At 34.7% G+C, this 17,078-nt stretch overlaps 1 protein-coding gene across 14 annotated transcripts in view; it reads left to right on the forward strand.

Moving 5' to 3' along the window:
• The window catches only part of LOC105204454 (homeobox protein extradenticle), a 75,556-nt gene that overhangs the window by 44,997 nt on the left and 13,481 nt on the right, over positions 1-17,078 (forward strand). For 6 of the 14 annotated variants that reach the window (XR_005575021.1, XM_026138168.2, XM_026138170.2 and 3 more), the window contains exons 4-7: positions 5,770-5,960; positions 7,529-7,664; positions 7,911-8,007; positions 10,737-10,924. Coding sequence is in view for 12 of the 14 variants with exons in the window: in XM_026138168.2 (XP_025993953.1) it covers positions 5,770-5,960; positions 7,529-7,664; positions 7,911-8,007; positions 10,737-10,924 (612 nt within the window). In the remaining 2 variants the exon portion in view is untranslated. Of the gene's footprint in view, positions 1-5,769; positions 5,961-7,528; positions 7,665-7,910; positions 8,008-10,736; positions 10,925-11,585; positions 11,974-17,078 lie in introns of those variants that run through there. The other 8 variants (XR_005575022.1, XM_039450681.1, XM_039450683.1 and 5 more) reach the window with 3 other exon arrangements.

Genomic DNA, 17,078 nt, shown 5'->3' on the forward strand with positions numbered 1-17,078 from the left:
ACGGGGCCGTTAACGAGTTTTAAATCTTCCCCTTCTCGAAGAGGAGGTCCCCTCTCTCCCCTCTTCGAGAAAAAGAGCTCCTTTCTAATCTCTTTCTTAATTTCGACCGGACTTGGACGAAATTATCATTTTTATCATTTGTAGCTCAAATTGTATGTGAAAGAACGGTGTTTCGAGTAATGGTACTTGATTAAGCAGCACCCCTCGAGAGAAAGAGGGATAGAGAAAAAGAGAGAGAAAGGGAGGCAAGAACTCAATTGCACAGGGTGCTCAGAGGAAAATTTGTTAAAACGCACGATATAAATATTTTGCTAGATCTGAAAAGTTTAGTAATTGGTTTAGTTAGCGGCCTGACGTTGTCAGGACAGAAAGTTTGGTCATAAGCGAAATTTACTATTCAAATTCGGTCGACTCTGCTGCATTAGGGTGAATGTCTGCCTGACTATGCAACATGGCGTGACAAGCACGAGAATAGAACCGCATCGGGTTTTACGAGATCGCGTGATCACCGCCAGCAAACATCGTCTCTACCATGAATTTTGTCGGTGCATGCCCGCCTTTATTTTATCCGATTCCCAACTCTGATTCCGACCGCGCGCACCTCGGGCTATCCCTGCATTGTATCTCGGGGAAAAAGCAATGCAGAATGCATCTTCCGATGCATCGCGGGTGGGGGAGGCACTTTTTACGCGCGCATAAATATTTTATTTTACTGCCCGCGCGACTGTATGTACTCGTTCGACTAGTATGATCCACCGTAAATCGCATTATAAGTATCATAGCGGAATGTAAATATTCTTACATATCCTTACGTAAGTACCTCCTAAACTATTGCCATAATTTAGGAAAAAAGATGGTATTTTATAACCGGAGACGAAACGGAATTGGAATACATTGGAAAGTTGGGTATGAAGGTATGAACAAATTAAACAATAATAATTTTAACTAGATCGCTTAATTGTAATTATCCAATGTGTATTGTAAGTAAAGAAGCGTCGACTCTACGAGGCTGGATCTTGACGTCTAATTTCGTCGGACTTTTACATGTTAATCGTAAATTTATTTTCATTTTTTTTTTTTTTTTTTTACAAACTGCGTGCCGAACACCAAAAATGGCTGGATTATAATATATTTAACAATAAATTATTTACAATTTTTTTTTAGAATACTGGTAGCATCATTGTTAAATTAACGATCAACTTAATTTGTAATATTATTTCAAGCTTTAGTTTATGATTGCGTTTCAAGATCAACGGTTTATTATTAAAAAAAAAAAAAAAACTGAAAATGTATTTACGATTTACATATAAAAATAATAGTGCACATCAAGATCTAGCCTCGTAATTGACGCTTCTTTATTCATTTCAACAAATTAAATACTGCTGTATTATTTATTATTTCGAAAAGCTAGAACAGAAGATTGTGGTCCTAACGAAAGCGTTCAGTGCCTCCCGGCGAAGCAAATTTTCTCACGACGCTCTAATTTTACTGCGACACGCTCTATTAATATAACTGCGTACGTGTATCGCGAGAATATATAGCAGAAGCGAGTATGCTCGGCTTCGCTAACATTATGGAAATTCCAACGTGTGTTAAATATACCGGCGCGCGCGCATACACACACACACACACACACACACACTCTCTCTCTCTCTCTCTCTCTCTCTCTCTCGCCGCGATTCCCGTGGTTAGAGAAACAATCCGGTGAGAGTTCTCGATGGTTGCATAATCGAATTTATGCTTGTAGCTGATTTATATCGTAGATAGTATTTTGATCTTTGCTATTTTGCAACTCGGTATCGCAAGTGTCTACCGACGTCATCTATAGAGAAGAAAAAGTTATTCAAAGTATCTCTCAGAAATATAAACGAAAAAAGTGTCAATACCGCATGGAAAACTTTTTTGGATCAAATTAAAAACCAGCCAGATTTCCCTTAAAAATTATATTGTAGGTTCTGGTTGAGAAATCTGTAAACATTCTGATTAAAAGTATAACATTTTGTAAACTCGATCCTAAATCTGGGAAATCTGAACAGATCTCATTAGTTTTTTCTAACATTAGTTTTTTCTAAAGTGCTTTTTGATTTTGATTTTATTTTTATTTTAAATTGAGCAAAATGTTAACACATTTAAATTGTTAAGTATAAATACTAAAAATGTTTGTTGTATAGATTGTTGGTTAGACTTGTCTTTTTTCTAAAAAATACTTTATTCAATTACTGGTTGTAATAATTTGAGATCTTATAAAATTAATGCTTGTTTAGTCGTTAAGACAGAGTTAATATTGAATACATTTTATTAAATGCTAATACATAGTTGCACTAACAAACCTCATTTTAGCAATTCGGATCGTCGTATCAGTCAGTCAATCTTTGATCGTAACGATAAATATGGCACTTATTTTTTATTTTCATACTGCAGTTTTACTTGTTAAAATAAAAACTATTGATAATGTTATTTACAATAATAATAATACAATATTAGTAGTAATGCACAACAAGAAAAACTATATGCAGATTGATCAATATAAAAGTAATTTTTATCTTTTTATTCTACTGAATTCAATGTTTGGTATAAAAATGAAAAATTCTCTATTTGATTCCATATATAAGTATACCGATGATAATCGTGGAAAAAAAGAAATGAGAATTTCTCCATTGCTTCTATTTCAATTCTAAACAGAAAACTCACATATGGCATAAAAATAAATTTCCTAATTGGTATTGCAGTGCGATTACCTTATTTAGGTCAAATTGAGACTACCCGTTTGATTCCATATAAGTATACAAAATTAACTGCGAAAAAAAGAAATGCTAATTCTTGCATTGTTTCTGTTTTGATTTCAAATAAAAAACCTAAATCTAGGATAAAAATAAATTTTTTAATTGGTATTGTAGTGTGATTTTATTTAATTTGAGACAAATTTGAACATTCTAATAGGAATTTAAGTTGTATTAATTTTTATTTTTACGTTTCTTATGTGTCAAATAGTCTCAGGATAAGTATAGCGTTGTTATGACTCAAGAAATAACATGTATGAAGATATATTCTTATAATATATTTTAATATGTTTTTATTTATTTTATTATAATTTATCGAAACTTGAAATAAAATTCAATTTTTTAATTTTATAATTACTTCTCGATAACCACTAAAGTTCCGTGTGAATTGAGTGCATTAAAAAAAAGAATATAAAATTTATCGTAGAGATATGTTTTTGGACCGATAATGTAACAACACAATGATAATAAGAAAGCCTTCTTTAGTCGTAGCTGGATCTTAGCCTATATTTAGTGCCTATATTTATTCGTGTAATTTTATATACTTCTTCGAATTCAACTAGAATGTGCGGGTGGGTTATTTTTTTGCAATAAATTTTTTTACAGTTTTTTCAGGGGGGAATGGGTATATAGATGCAAATCAGCATCAATTATTATATTAAATAAGTTAATTTAATAAAAATCGTGATGTTACTAATTCTTATTTGACATGCTGTGTTACGACCGGAACAAATTTGGCGCACATTCTGGTTGAATTCGAAGAAGTATATAAAATCACACGAATAAATACAGGCACTAAGATCCAGCTACGACCGAAGAAGGCTTTCTTATTATCATTGTGTTATAAAATTTATCACTATTAATACGTATGTATATTTGTAATCTCAAGATAAAATTAGTTTACGTAGCACATTATCCACTTTATATACATATGTATTAACATTTGTTACACATTGTTTATTTAAAAAGAAATTCAAAGTATGCAAATAATGAGACAGATAAATAGAAATGATCGATGGGTATATGTTAAGTAAGATCTACACTTATATTATTTAAGGACATGAAATACTCAAACGACTGTACAATAATTTAAGAAAAAAATGTAAGACATGTAAAAACATTTGCTTGCCTATGTGATTTTTCGATAACGCTTCGTAATTTTTGAATAATATATATATGTATATGTGCTGAGGTAACTAAGCAGCAGTATCTACTACAAATATTTATGTTGTTTTTCTTATTAGTTGTATCATTTATTTATTTTATATTATCTACTACGTATTATATACATCATTGTAGAACTCTCGCTCTTTGTTTCATATGATGAGTGACAAACTTGCTATATATTATTTCACATATGGATTAATTGTTTGCTCGCCACATACAGGACTTTTCAATCTATTAATCACTCGACCTATCCGATTGTGACTGACGTACATTCAGGATTGTTGCTTCCGTGATGCAGAGAGCATGAGTTCCACCAAGATTTGCAATTTGCTAAAGATGGTTCGAATTTAGGCCAAAACGTCCCTTGTAGAATCTTGTCTTTTTTTGAATAAAATTAGTTATTATATACTAGTATATACTACTGAGAATCGCATTAACTCTTGTTGATTTTAATCATCGTTATTTTGTTAATTTTTCATATTTTAAGAAATACAGTATGGAAAGAAGTCAAAGACTAGATACAAGTGCGCCGATTCTGAACGCTACATTGACAAGAGCGCTCATTCGTTAATTTTATTCTTTTCTCTCGCAAGAGCTACTTGTCGGATGCAATTTCGCTAGAGGAAAAAGTTATTTCTTTTGCTACTAATGTAAAGAATCTTGTAAACTCCGCGTGTAGGAATTTTGAGACATAGTATATACAACGGAAAATCAAGTAAAAGCAAAATACATTTAACAGTTTTAATAGAATTAATTGTAATTTAATAGAGTAATTGAATATATCACTTTTCCACATACTCTATTATCCCGTAATTTAACAATTGTTTTTAGTTTTTGATTTCTCCTCTCGTAATTATACATAATGCAGATATAGTTGGTAACGTTATCACAATGCATTTCATTGAATCCGTCTCGATATAAAACCACAGAGTTAATATAATCGATTTCCTGCATTAGAACCTATCGGGTGATCACCGATAGTAGTATCATTTACTCCGAGACTTAAAGCGTTTCAGAAATTAAAGGAAATCAGTCCGGGGAAATGTGACTAGCTACGACTTTTCCATCCAATTCAGCAGCGTTCCGTTCGTTCCTTGCATCTTCTCCCCCCCCCCTCTCTCTCTTTCTTTCTGTCTCTTTCCCTCTTTCTTCATCACGTGCAACAGCCAGGAAGAACGGGGTTGATCCACCCCAGTTGAGTCCCGCGCGAAGAAAGGAACGAAGAGGAAGAGAACGGAGGGGAAGAGAAGCCGGTGGAGACGGGGGGTTTCGTCGGCGGAATGGAATCCATTTCGAAATTGCAAGCCACCCTGTTCGATCCCCTTTCTCCACCATCCACCCTCCGTATCCCGACACCCTCCCGCGGCCTTTTCCCGGCTCCTTCCCTCAGGAAAAGCCACTCCCCCTGCTCGACTCACACCGCCCGTCTCGCTCTCTATCTCTCTGGCTTGCTCCCTTTCGAGAGACAACGTGCTCGCCTCGAATACTGATATCGAGCAAAGTCCTTTTTTCCCTTAAACCGAGCAGCCACCAGGAATAATGCATTATATGTACGTGCCCTTCGTCTCTCACTTCCTCCCTTGCTTCGTCGCTCGACTTTTCCTCTCACGCTCTGGTCATAGTACTTTCCTTCGTGTCTCGCTAGTCTTAGTCCTCCCGCCTTTCATCACGTCGACGAGCTCTCTGAGCTATCCAAATTTATCTTGAAACAGTTTTACATTTTTAATTAATAGTTTATCTGCTAATGAATGTCTTAGATTCGCGCCTCCTTTCGGATGATTAATGAACGGTAAAGCTCAACGCTTTGTCTTTGTTGTTTCAGGCCTGTAACGAATTCACTACTCACGTAATGAACCTGTTGAGGGAACAGAGTCGCACTAGGCCTATCACACCGAAAGAAATCGAAAGGATGGTCCAGATTATTCACAAGAAGTTCTCCAGCATCCAGATGCAGTTGAAACAGTCCACCTGCGAAGCCGTAATGATTCTGAGGAGTCGATTTTTAGACGCCAGGTTTGTGTTGAAATAATACAATGGATGCGTATAAAATGCATTTAATGTGTATCATACTCGTATGTTGCTCATTTGCTACGACACAATTGCCATTTTTTAGTTGTCTGCGTAAAAGAAAAAAGAACATTCTGATGAGAGAATTCAGTACATACTGAGTCAAGAGCGCTAATGATATTTTCATTTCTCTACAACTAGTAAATTAACTTGTAATACTTGTAATATCGCATTTAAAAATATTATAAAATGTGAATATTTTAAATTGATAAACTTTTTTTCAGTTATATTGTAGCAAATGAGTAATATGTTATTTTTGTCTTTTGTTTGTCCGGAATCTAGCAAAATTTCATATTTTTTTAATAAAATTAAAAATTTAAAAGGCCAATGAGAGTATACGCGCGATAGTTGGTGGGCAAAAATTTTTATTTAATCAACTAATCTTTTACATGAACGTTTCGGCCTCGCAGCCCGCTTCGGGCCATCCTCAGCATAACAATAAATTTTGGATTGTAGTGTCCTTTGCAGCGAGTTTCTCTCGATGAGTCTTAATGATGTTGCGTAGGCACATGGTTGAAAGGACCCGTGACAGATTTAGTGATTCGATCCATGCCGTGGAGGGCACACGTTACAAGAAAATTCTTCAAAAATCATTGTACAGCCGCACTAATTGAAAGAAACTAGTTTCTTTTAGTTGAAGGTTAGTTTCTTTCAATTAGTACGGCTGTACAATGGTTTTTCGAGAATTTTCTTGTAACGTGCGTCCTCCATGGCATGGATCGAATCGCTAAATCTGTCACGGGTCCTTTCAAGCATGTGGCAACGCAACATCATTGACTCATCGAGAGAAACTCGTTGTTCCTGCTACGGACATTACAATCCGAAATTTATTGTTATGCTGAGGATGGTCCGAAGCGGGACTGAAACAATCATGTAAAAGACAAGTTGATTAAATAAAAATTTTTTTGTCCACCAACTACCGCGCGTATACTCTCTCATTAGACCTTTAAATTTTTATAAATTTAATAATAAATTATTAAAAATATTTTATTTATTAAAAACAAGTGCAATTCTTAAATTTTATTATTTTTACTTTAACATGTTTACATTTTGTAAAAATAAATTAGATTTGTGTTACAAGATGTTGAATGGACTAGATTTATATTGGTAATAAATTTTTTAATTCTATTACTACCGGTTTTTTTTCCATTAAATATTGAACATAAAAATGAGAGGGTTACTATCGGTCTAGTGGTTTCCAATTCTTAACCAAAATCGGAATACGTAATATTATGAATTAAATTGACAAGCAACATTTTAATAATGCTGATGTTCGTACTCGAACGAACATGCGGCGCGCATTCTCTCACATAAGCTGGAGATTGTACAAATCTAAATTCAAATTAAAAAATTATTATTATCAAGATTCGCTGTAAACTAAATTGGCCTTCTTTATGTTTATTTTTACATAAAATTATATTTGCCACGTGCTGGACTTTTTCCGGCCAACCCTCAGTTCAGAATCAAAAAGTATTCGCCGCAATTAACATGACACGAATTAATTCTTATTACAGACGTAAAAGAAGAAATTTCAGCAAACAAGCGTCCGAAATTCTGAACGAATACTTCTATTCCCACCTCAGTAATCCTTATCCGAGCGAAGAGGCCAAGGAGGAGCTTGCACGAAAATGTGGAATTACCGTGAGCCAGGTATCGTCCACTATCTTTTTCTTCCACATATTAGACGATGACAAACTTTTGCAACTTGTATAATATTCCATGTCACTCTATGACTTTTAATTTTAAAAGTTTTTAAGCTTCTTTGGAAAAGATATGCTATATCACGGTGTCGAATATTTATGATTGCGTTGATGAAAAAAGAATTAAATACGTTAGACGTGCGTTTGAGAATTCTCTGGTTTTGATTGAAATGAGCTTCGTTTCGTTTGCTATCAGGTGTCCAATTGGTTTGGAAATAAGAGAATACGCTACAAGAAGAATATCGGTAAAGCGCAGGAAGAAGCGAATCTGTACGCAGCCAAGAAGGCAGCCGGTAAGTTCAAACCTTCGCTAACGAGCGACGGGTGTTCCTTCATGAGTTCGTTTTGCTTTAAGCACTAGAAAAATTCTACAATAGTAATTCACGAAATTGATCAAATGTCTAGGTGCGAATATCTTTATAATCGAAAAGCAACATTCTGTTATTAATCTGAAAGTCGAAAGCGATTTTGCTTTACGAATGGCGATTTATAAAATGTTTTCCAAAGTGCTTTTACATTGCTACCATTCTTTCTATCTCTCAATGCTCTCTCGGGCTTATTGCTCCTTTGTTGCATCGTTGAGCTTCGTGGAAAAACAAAAGATAAAAGCGGAGGATGTAAATTGTTCTCAGAGAGAGGGGAGGGATCTTGTAAATTGAAATAATTAACTTTTAGAGGACGAATGGGTTTATTTTTAAAATCTTATATTTTAAAATCTTGTCTTTAATTGTAAGTAAAATGCATTGTAACTGATTGTATTTCTTTCCTTAAAACATGATATTGTTTCCGAGCTATTATATTGGTTTCTCATTATTCTCTATAGTAATGCCAATATTTAAAAATTGACAAATCATCTAAAGATTTGTTGTACGAGATTTTTAGGTTCGCTGAATTTAAACATTTTACATGAAAAGTCCAAAATTTAAAATAACAAATCCAATATGACTATCCAACAATCAAAAACATAAATTTTTGTTAGTGTTTTAGATGCCGTTGAATTCAAATAACACTTACATACTAAGTCGCAGCAAAGTAACATATTATTTTTTTATTTAAAATGTAGTTTATACTCACAGAGTAATTGAATGGTTGGTTCTTACTTGTAGATCCAACTAATTACGTTCAACTGCTCGACAAGCATGACTACATTCCGAAAGCTATCGGTTCATAGGTATTAAAAGTCCGGAGAACAAGTACTAAAAGTAGACATGGAAATTACAGTGTCACTACATTGGCGTTTCTGTCTTGTAAAGGTTAACACTGTTAACAGACAAATTGCGATACGTATCATACATATGCCAGGATTTTTTTTGTACAACGTTAAGCTTGGAATCAGGATAGAGGAAGTCTCATTACTGTAAATCATTAGGCGACTGAGTTACTGCTCATTGTTCGGCGCGGTAGTGACATTATTATTACGGCCGTCGATGAATCGCAGATGAAAAATAAATCTAACCGTACCAATTGTGTTCTCTGGCACGTGATACTCGGAAGAAACATCTCCGTGATTAAACTTTTTCAAAAATTGCTATATTTTCGAAAGTATTGCAGACGGAGCATATATATATATATATATATAAAAGGCTATATACGAAATTTTCTCGTTACATTCTCCAGGGTAGACATTCTCATCTCTCGTCCTTGCTCGCTACCTACTTTCGTCTACACCACCCAACCTCGAAGGCGATTCTCTCCCTAGTCCTCGTGAAAAGAAAAATTGCCGATCCCATTCCGAAATTCCACGGATTCGTGGATCTCACCCCGGTCGCAATTAGGCGCGCTTTCGCTTAACTACCGAGGCGTCTCACTTTATTTCGGACGCCGGCATGAGATATTTTTAACTCACCAATTATACGAGAGAGAAGGGAAGAACACGAGTCAGATGGCGAGAGAGGATGGGTGAGACGCTAGGGTACGATGGAAATTCCGAGCTTCTCGCATTTCTTTCAACACTCTCTGCGTTTGTCTTTCCTCGTCCACGCGATGAAACGGCCCGCGGTCCTCTCGTAATTAAAGAAACGGAATTCTAACGACCGCGCTACCCAGCCCTGCGAAACAACGCTTGCCTCGAATGGCGCGAAGGTTTTACAAGCACGGGATATTCGGCTTCAGAAGGCAGATATGTTTATACAAATCTGAAGCAAATTAGGAGAAGGCTCGGATATTCCCCGAGGAGAAAGAAATCTTATTTTTCAACCAAATGAAATTACTGACGCGTTTATATTCGAGAGCAATAATGAATTCGTGTCTAGTGGCCGGCGGAGTTGCCTAAGGTTTGAGGAATTTTTCTCAAAATTTGGGTTTTGTTAATTGTTACTATCACAATTTGGGGGATTTTTTTAAGAGAATAAAAATATTATAGATTTTTATATTTTCCTTCTCCTAAAGATTTTTCTAAATTCTTTATCTATCCAAAAAGTTTCCTGTAACAAAACCTATATTTGGGAAAAGAATCTCCCAATCTGGCAACTCCAGATTGGGACTTTACAAAAAGTTTACATCTTTATGAGCTTCTCCCTTCTGCACCTTGTTAAATACTTGTAAAATGAAGTGAAAATGAAAAATACATGTATTTTCCACAAAAATTAAGATAGCGAATTCTTTCTCAACTTATTTTGAAGATCAACGTACGTTTGCTGGGTTTTTTATGTTACATAAATTCAAAATGACGGATTCAATGTGGCGGACCAACATGCTAAATTTTGTTGGACTTGGATTATGTTAGATCTACTATTTTGAATTTTGACTTAATAATCAGCGAGCCTAAAAACCATTGTAATAAGACGTAAATTAGACACTAATCAGGCGTGAAAAGAGTTAACTTGCCCTGTTATATCATTTCTTGCATATATTTTTGCAATAATTAGATCTCTTTTGTGTTCTCGTTCGACGTTACGCCTTCGAGAGCCAGAAAAGAGCATAAGCATGCGAGACACGAGAGAATAAAAATCGCTGTGGCTTAAAAAAAGAACTTAAAAAGACGCACCCTCGAATTCTGTATGCACCGCGATGGTTTCTACAGCAGCTTTTGCAGGAGCATCGCCATACAGCATGGGCGGTGCCAGCCAGGGCACCCCAACGCCGATGATGTCGCCGGCGCCACCCGGAGGACCGCAGGATATGGCCGGATACAGCATGGGAATAAACGGCAGTGACTACGGCTCGCAGCCGTACAACGACGGCTCCATGGGATACGACCCCATGCATCAGGTAAAATTTACGTAGCTTCTCAGAGCGCTCACTGTTTGCGCGGTGTTTCCTCATTAGCCGGTTCTGGTAGTCATTGTCGCTCGCTTTTTGGAGTACGCATTCGCACTTATTAAGCATGAGCTTATTTTAGAGTGATATCTACACTATGTAGGAGATAAATAATTACGCTATGGCTTGGAAACACATTAATAAATGAAATATATTCCAGATTGTTGAAAATGATCAATTTTCGGAGACAAAAATACAAAATATTAATAAATTCAATTGAATAATTCAAATATAACGATCTTCTATTGTAATGAGGTCTTGTACTTTAGACGAATGGGTATGCGAATATGCGAATTTGATTATGTTATTGAAACAAGAAATTTTGTCGTATAATTTTAGATTAATTTTTTGTCTTTTCTTAAGTATTTAATCTTTTAATATTTGAATAATCATATGAATATGATTTGAATTTTTAAAACCGTATTCCAGAATTAAAATTGGATTTTTCAGGTTATTCTTTATTAGTTCGTATATATCTTTATGCGCCGAAATACTTATTTAAAATTACTAAAAAAATAAAATTAAATATATTGAACAAGCATTGTTTTTTTTTTAAATGCTTCTTAGTTGTAACTTTTAATTAATTTTATTTTTTTTAATATTAATATCGCAGATCTCAATATTTGAATGTGAGTATGAAGTTATCACTGAAATCTGCTACCTTTGCGCAAATCGCTTCACATGCAGTTCCAAGCCACAGCATTATATCCTAATGAATGCATGCGCATCTCACCTTTCGCATACTCACACTCACTACAAGAAAGAAAGAGGGAGAGAATGAAGAGAGAGAAAGAGGATAAGAACAGAGAGAGAGAGAGAGAGAGAGAGAACGAGAAAGAGAAGAAAGGGTAAAGAAGTCTGCTTGAGCTTCAAGATGATACGATGCCATGTACAGGGAACCAACCCTCATGTAAAACTATCCAAATGCATAAAAAGAATATTACAGATATTGTCATTTTGATTTTATTTTACATGATTGAACTGAACTCAACCTCTTTGGTTTTTTTCCAGATATTTGCGATTTTTTAGATCTACATATAAATACGACGCGCATTTCATTTTATTATGTTTTCTTGGGATTAACTAAGTATTCGTACACAGAGAAAAATGTTTCATTGCATTCAGTATTTCTATTTATTTAGCTTACATTTATTTCACAAATACAATATAACTTTAAAATATTATTTTATTAAAAATATATATATTTTTTAATTTTGTTACATTAAATTACTCAACCCTGGCCAAAAATATTACATTTTTTAAAATAGTTCTACCTAAAAGGATTTAAATAGAAATTAAAATGCGAATTATCTTTTGTTTCAAGAATTTTTTAAATTTATATGTAATGTCAGTAATTAACATGAAATAACAAAGAAATTTTAGATAAACGAAAAAAATATAGGTGCCTAATAATGGCCATGTATTGTTTGATAAAAAAAATACGATTGTTTGAAATAATATTTTTTGACGAAATAACAATTTCTTAAATTATTAAATAATTCTTGCGATTGTTCCATTATGTTTCCCATTTATATTATGGCCTACCATCGTGGTCAGCGAGACCGCTAATAACTCGTGAACAAAGATTCGGTACACGGATGATATAAGGTTGCGCGGCGTGTACTTATACAAATATCCATGAATATTCGACCTCAACAGTTAAAATTAATACTAATATTATTAATATATACATGCTTTTAATTCCTGAATAGATTAAATTTATTTAAGAGTTAAAATGAAATTTTATTTTAAGATTTTTATATGGATATTTTTTTGTTGAGAGTGCTAAGAAGTTTACGAGGTATCTCGCGTGTCTTGATGTATGTTCACGAAACTTAACAATGTATCAAGACACAAAGATTCGCATTCTTTTAACATTCTTAAACGTGAAATTTTTATATTAAAAATATAATTAAGTAAAATAATACAATAGTTTTATTGGAATAATAAAATTATTTAATTGAAACAAATCAATTATTTCAAAAAATTACTTTCCTTCAAATAAAAATATATTTGAAAAGTCAAACAATTGCATTTTATAGTTAAAATATTGCTTTAGTTGGACTATTCTAACGCATAAATTTTTCTTTGCATTTAAGAAAATTTGTTAGATTTGTTAAACAATTCCCTCTGTGTACATTTGAAGAAATTTAATTGGCCCTAGAACTTAAATTATCCCTTTAACCTTGTACATGGACATGCGTGCCTGAGGGAGTGTGTGATTAAACCGCGTGTGCGTGTGTTGCAAGAATACAGTGTAGGCCGGATACAATATTGCTGGTCCTGTAAAGATAGACTCGAGAGCGCCGACAGTCACGGCGCGAAGGGTAGGGTTACTAGGCTAGAATCTGCACAGATACACGCACGTACAAACACATACTCGTATAAGATACACGTACATACACAGCTAGCAGCCAATAGCGCCAGGTTTGCTTAGTATGCATTGGAGTTGCTAAGTCACTTTTTAGACAGGGCTGACTCTCTCACATATTAATGGAGCTAGTGGATGCGCGCCGGCACTCCTAACGAGTCGCCGCGGCGCGGCGTCTCTGCGATGCAACGCAACGAGACGAATTTGGATAGTGGAAAATTTGCGAGGTTTCTCCGGGCCACGCTCGACAGCTCTTCTGCGGGGTTTCTTTTATCAATCTTCGATAAATGCGCCTCGTATTGCTTTTTTCATCGAATGTCGTTAAGAACCTTCACATAAATCGTCAGTTATCTTCTTGTTTCCCTCTTTCTTCATTAGATTCTTCTCTGACCTTCGTAAATTCGCTGGAGACTATTTATAGCCCGGATTTTTGCCTCCATAGTTTATTGCACTGCCTGCCCCTCACCTCGAACCGTTTAAATTGACATAGGCCTTTTTACACTCTTTGTTGTGAATTTTATACAAAGGACGATATGGGTAAAATGGATCGAGTTTAGCCCCCGAGTGGCGTAAAAACGGTATATATTTTTGTGTAGTTTTTGACCTGCTGAATCTGATTCTGACTTTTAAAAAATTTTAATTTATCGGGTAAATATTAAAATATAAAGCTATTAAATATATGAGAAGCTATTATAGGAACGAATTAATTAGATTAAGAGGACCTTATTAAATCATCAAGCAGGACATAAACCATATTAGAAATAAGAGCATTAGCATAACTTACTAGAAAAACACGAATTAATACGTTCATAAAACTCAACAACAATAATTTACGATATTAGTTTAATAGCTTTATATCAAATTTAGATATCGAAAAATTTTAGAAATCGACAATCAAATACGAGAATTGGTACGCGCTAAGGTTGATCGCGCAAGAGATATAAATAAAACAAAATAAGCGATCGATTTGAAATCGAATTACAGTTGATTGGAGCTGATTTTAATACTTTTTCTTGACAAATTATTTTTTTAAAGATCAAAATCAGATTCAACGATCGCAGAACACGAAAACTGCGAAAAGCACACCGGTTTTAGTTGCCATTTCGGAGACCAAAATCGGACCATTTTGCCCATTGTCCTTTAAAGAATTCCAGGGCGAAGAACATTCTGTCTCGCAATTCGCGAATTGACATTATATACATGCACTAATTTCGGCTTTGATGCTCGCACGAGGATACATTCTTGCAACGTCTCTAGCGTAGCTAGCTCTTCGTTCTTCGAACGTAGTAAATCTCGTTGACGTACAATTTCAACGATGTCGCGTGACACGGAGTGACGTTAAATTAAATTTGCGGGTAAACACAGCGAGCGGGAGTATTCGGCGAACCTGGCAGGGGATTCCTGTAGGAATTTCTAGCCGATGGATCCAATATCTGACATGTCAATACGTTGATCACTTGTCGATGTTTCGCTTCGACTACAATTCTATCGTGGGATTAAAAAAAGTCGTTATATTCGTCTGATGAATTATTTGTCGAGGAGCTTATTCAGTCCGCGTGTTTTTCATCTTGCAAAATCAACGGATATTAAATTATCGTTGATGAGATCACACCAATAATAAGCTGCGCAACGTTTTCTCATCTCCGTTTTCCCATCGGCGAATTCCCTATTTTGGAAAGCGCATCAAACTCGATTGGAATCGAGACCATCCTAAGAAAGCCCGAGAGGAAATTAATTTCGTGGCTGATCCGGTTCACTTCGAAATTCCACGATCGCACGGGACGTGGTGCCGCAAGGCTTGAAATGAAGCGACTAAAATGCATGCTCGTAACTGCGCTGTTCCGCAGTCACTTCCGGCTTTTGTATAGCTCTCCACTTCTTTATCGATCCGAAACGGAGCCCATCTTCTCCCGTATTTTCTTGCTGGCGTTAAGTTCCATCAGTATTATCGTTCGATCGATGTTCTTTCAAACCTGTTCGCGGAGAAACACAAAACACGTAGCGAATTTACGGATCAATTTTATTTTTAACTTCACGATAGCTTCACGATAAACCTATTTCTTTTTTCTCAATAAAGCGTAACCGTTTTGTTTAACCCTTTGAAGCATACATTTTTCTTAGTAATAAATTTCTTGAATTTCTTGAATTTCTTGGTGTCTCGAGATTTCTGGGATTGCCGATTACGAATATGGAAAAATTAACTTGCAAATACGTACTATGTTGTCACAAAAATATTTTAAAGAATACAAAATATTCAATGAAATATAAGACTTTACGATTATCTCTGTATTTTGAAAATTTTTGTAAAATTTTTTACTTTAGAAAATCAGCGACCCCAAAAACTTTCGGCTACCAAGTTTCAGCACATTATGTTTAGGGAAAAGATTAATATAATATTTTTTACGAAAACTAAAGTTTAAACGGATTTTGAATAAATTTTAAACACATCACATACCTATACATACTACCGTTCTTCAAGGAGTTAACAGAAATAAAAAACATTATATATTGCACATTACAATTTTTTTTCGATCAATCATTTTTTGTGTATGTCGTTTATCAGAAAATATCATGAATAAAAATACTATCTTTCAACATGTTCAATTTACATTTGTAATTTTATTCGTGAAAGGTAGACACAGCGAGTCCACGCATCAACTTTGCTTTTAGCTAGACGTCATTTATTTTAATCTATAAGTTCCACTGTTTTAATGAGATTGAATTTGTAATTTCTCGTTATATCGATCTCGCCAGAAGGTCTTCGACACGTACATGTAGGATCGAGAACATTACTTAATAAAAGTAACACATTATCATTATCGTTACTTTTTTAAAATAACTCGTTACTGTTGTTCGTTACTTTTTTGATAACTTATGAGAGATTTTAAAATGACATTGTTTAATAATTATATCGTTATAACATTACACTAGTTCTCTAGTTTTCACAGCTTTTCTTTATATTATCTCGGTAGAAATGTCGACTGTGATTCACAAATGCAGATTTTATCAAAAATTTTTATTGTTTTTAAGAGCACTCTAATATTATTATTAAAAATAGATTTCAATATTCACATATTGCCAGTATAGAAAATCTCTAGTTGCAAATCTAAGTGCAAAATATTTTTCAATATTTTAATTAAATTAAATATGAAAATAAATAAAGCAATTGCATTTAACTTTTGATTCGACATGCCGATTATTTTATTTGCGTTCTAAAGAAAGGTGCAAATCTATTGAATCGGTACAAAGTTAACAGGGAACTAAGTAACGAAAATAGTAACGACTGAATTCATTATTGTTACAGACAAGAAAAAGTAACAATTATTATTAGCGAAGAAAAGTAACGATAGTAGGTAACGCCCTACTTTCCTACTCTGCGTACATACATGTGATCAGTTGTGATAGCAAAGTTCGATGATGACACGATCGGCTCTAATAGCAAAGTTTGCGACGACGACAAATCTTCTTCTTTCGACGCTGCAGCTGGCACTAACTACTTTTCCCGTAATCGCATACGTAACAAATGAGCATTCGCTTTGTACACTCTTACACGAGCACAAAGAGCCTCTATCACACGCCAACCGACTGACTCCTAACATTTTGCACCGGTCAAGTAATTTAATAATACACTTGTATATTCCGTCATAACTATTTTACCACCGCCTCGTTTTGTCTTCGCCGTCCCTCCCGCCCCTTCACTCTTCTTTTTTAATCTCGTTCTAATCAGCTGTTGGT

The sequence above is a fragment of the Solenopsis invicta genome, chromosome 6, assembly GCF_016802725.1.
Source record: "Solenopsis invicta isolate M01_SB chromosome 6, UNIL_Sinv_3.0, whole genome shotgun sequence".
Taxonomy (NCBI): Eukaryota; Metazoa; Arthropoda; class Insecta; order Hymenoptera; family Formicidae; genus Solenopsis; species Solenopsis invicta.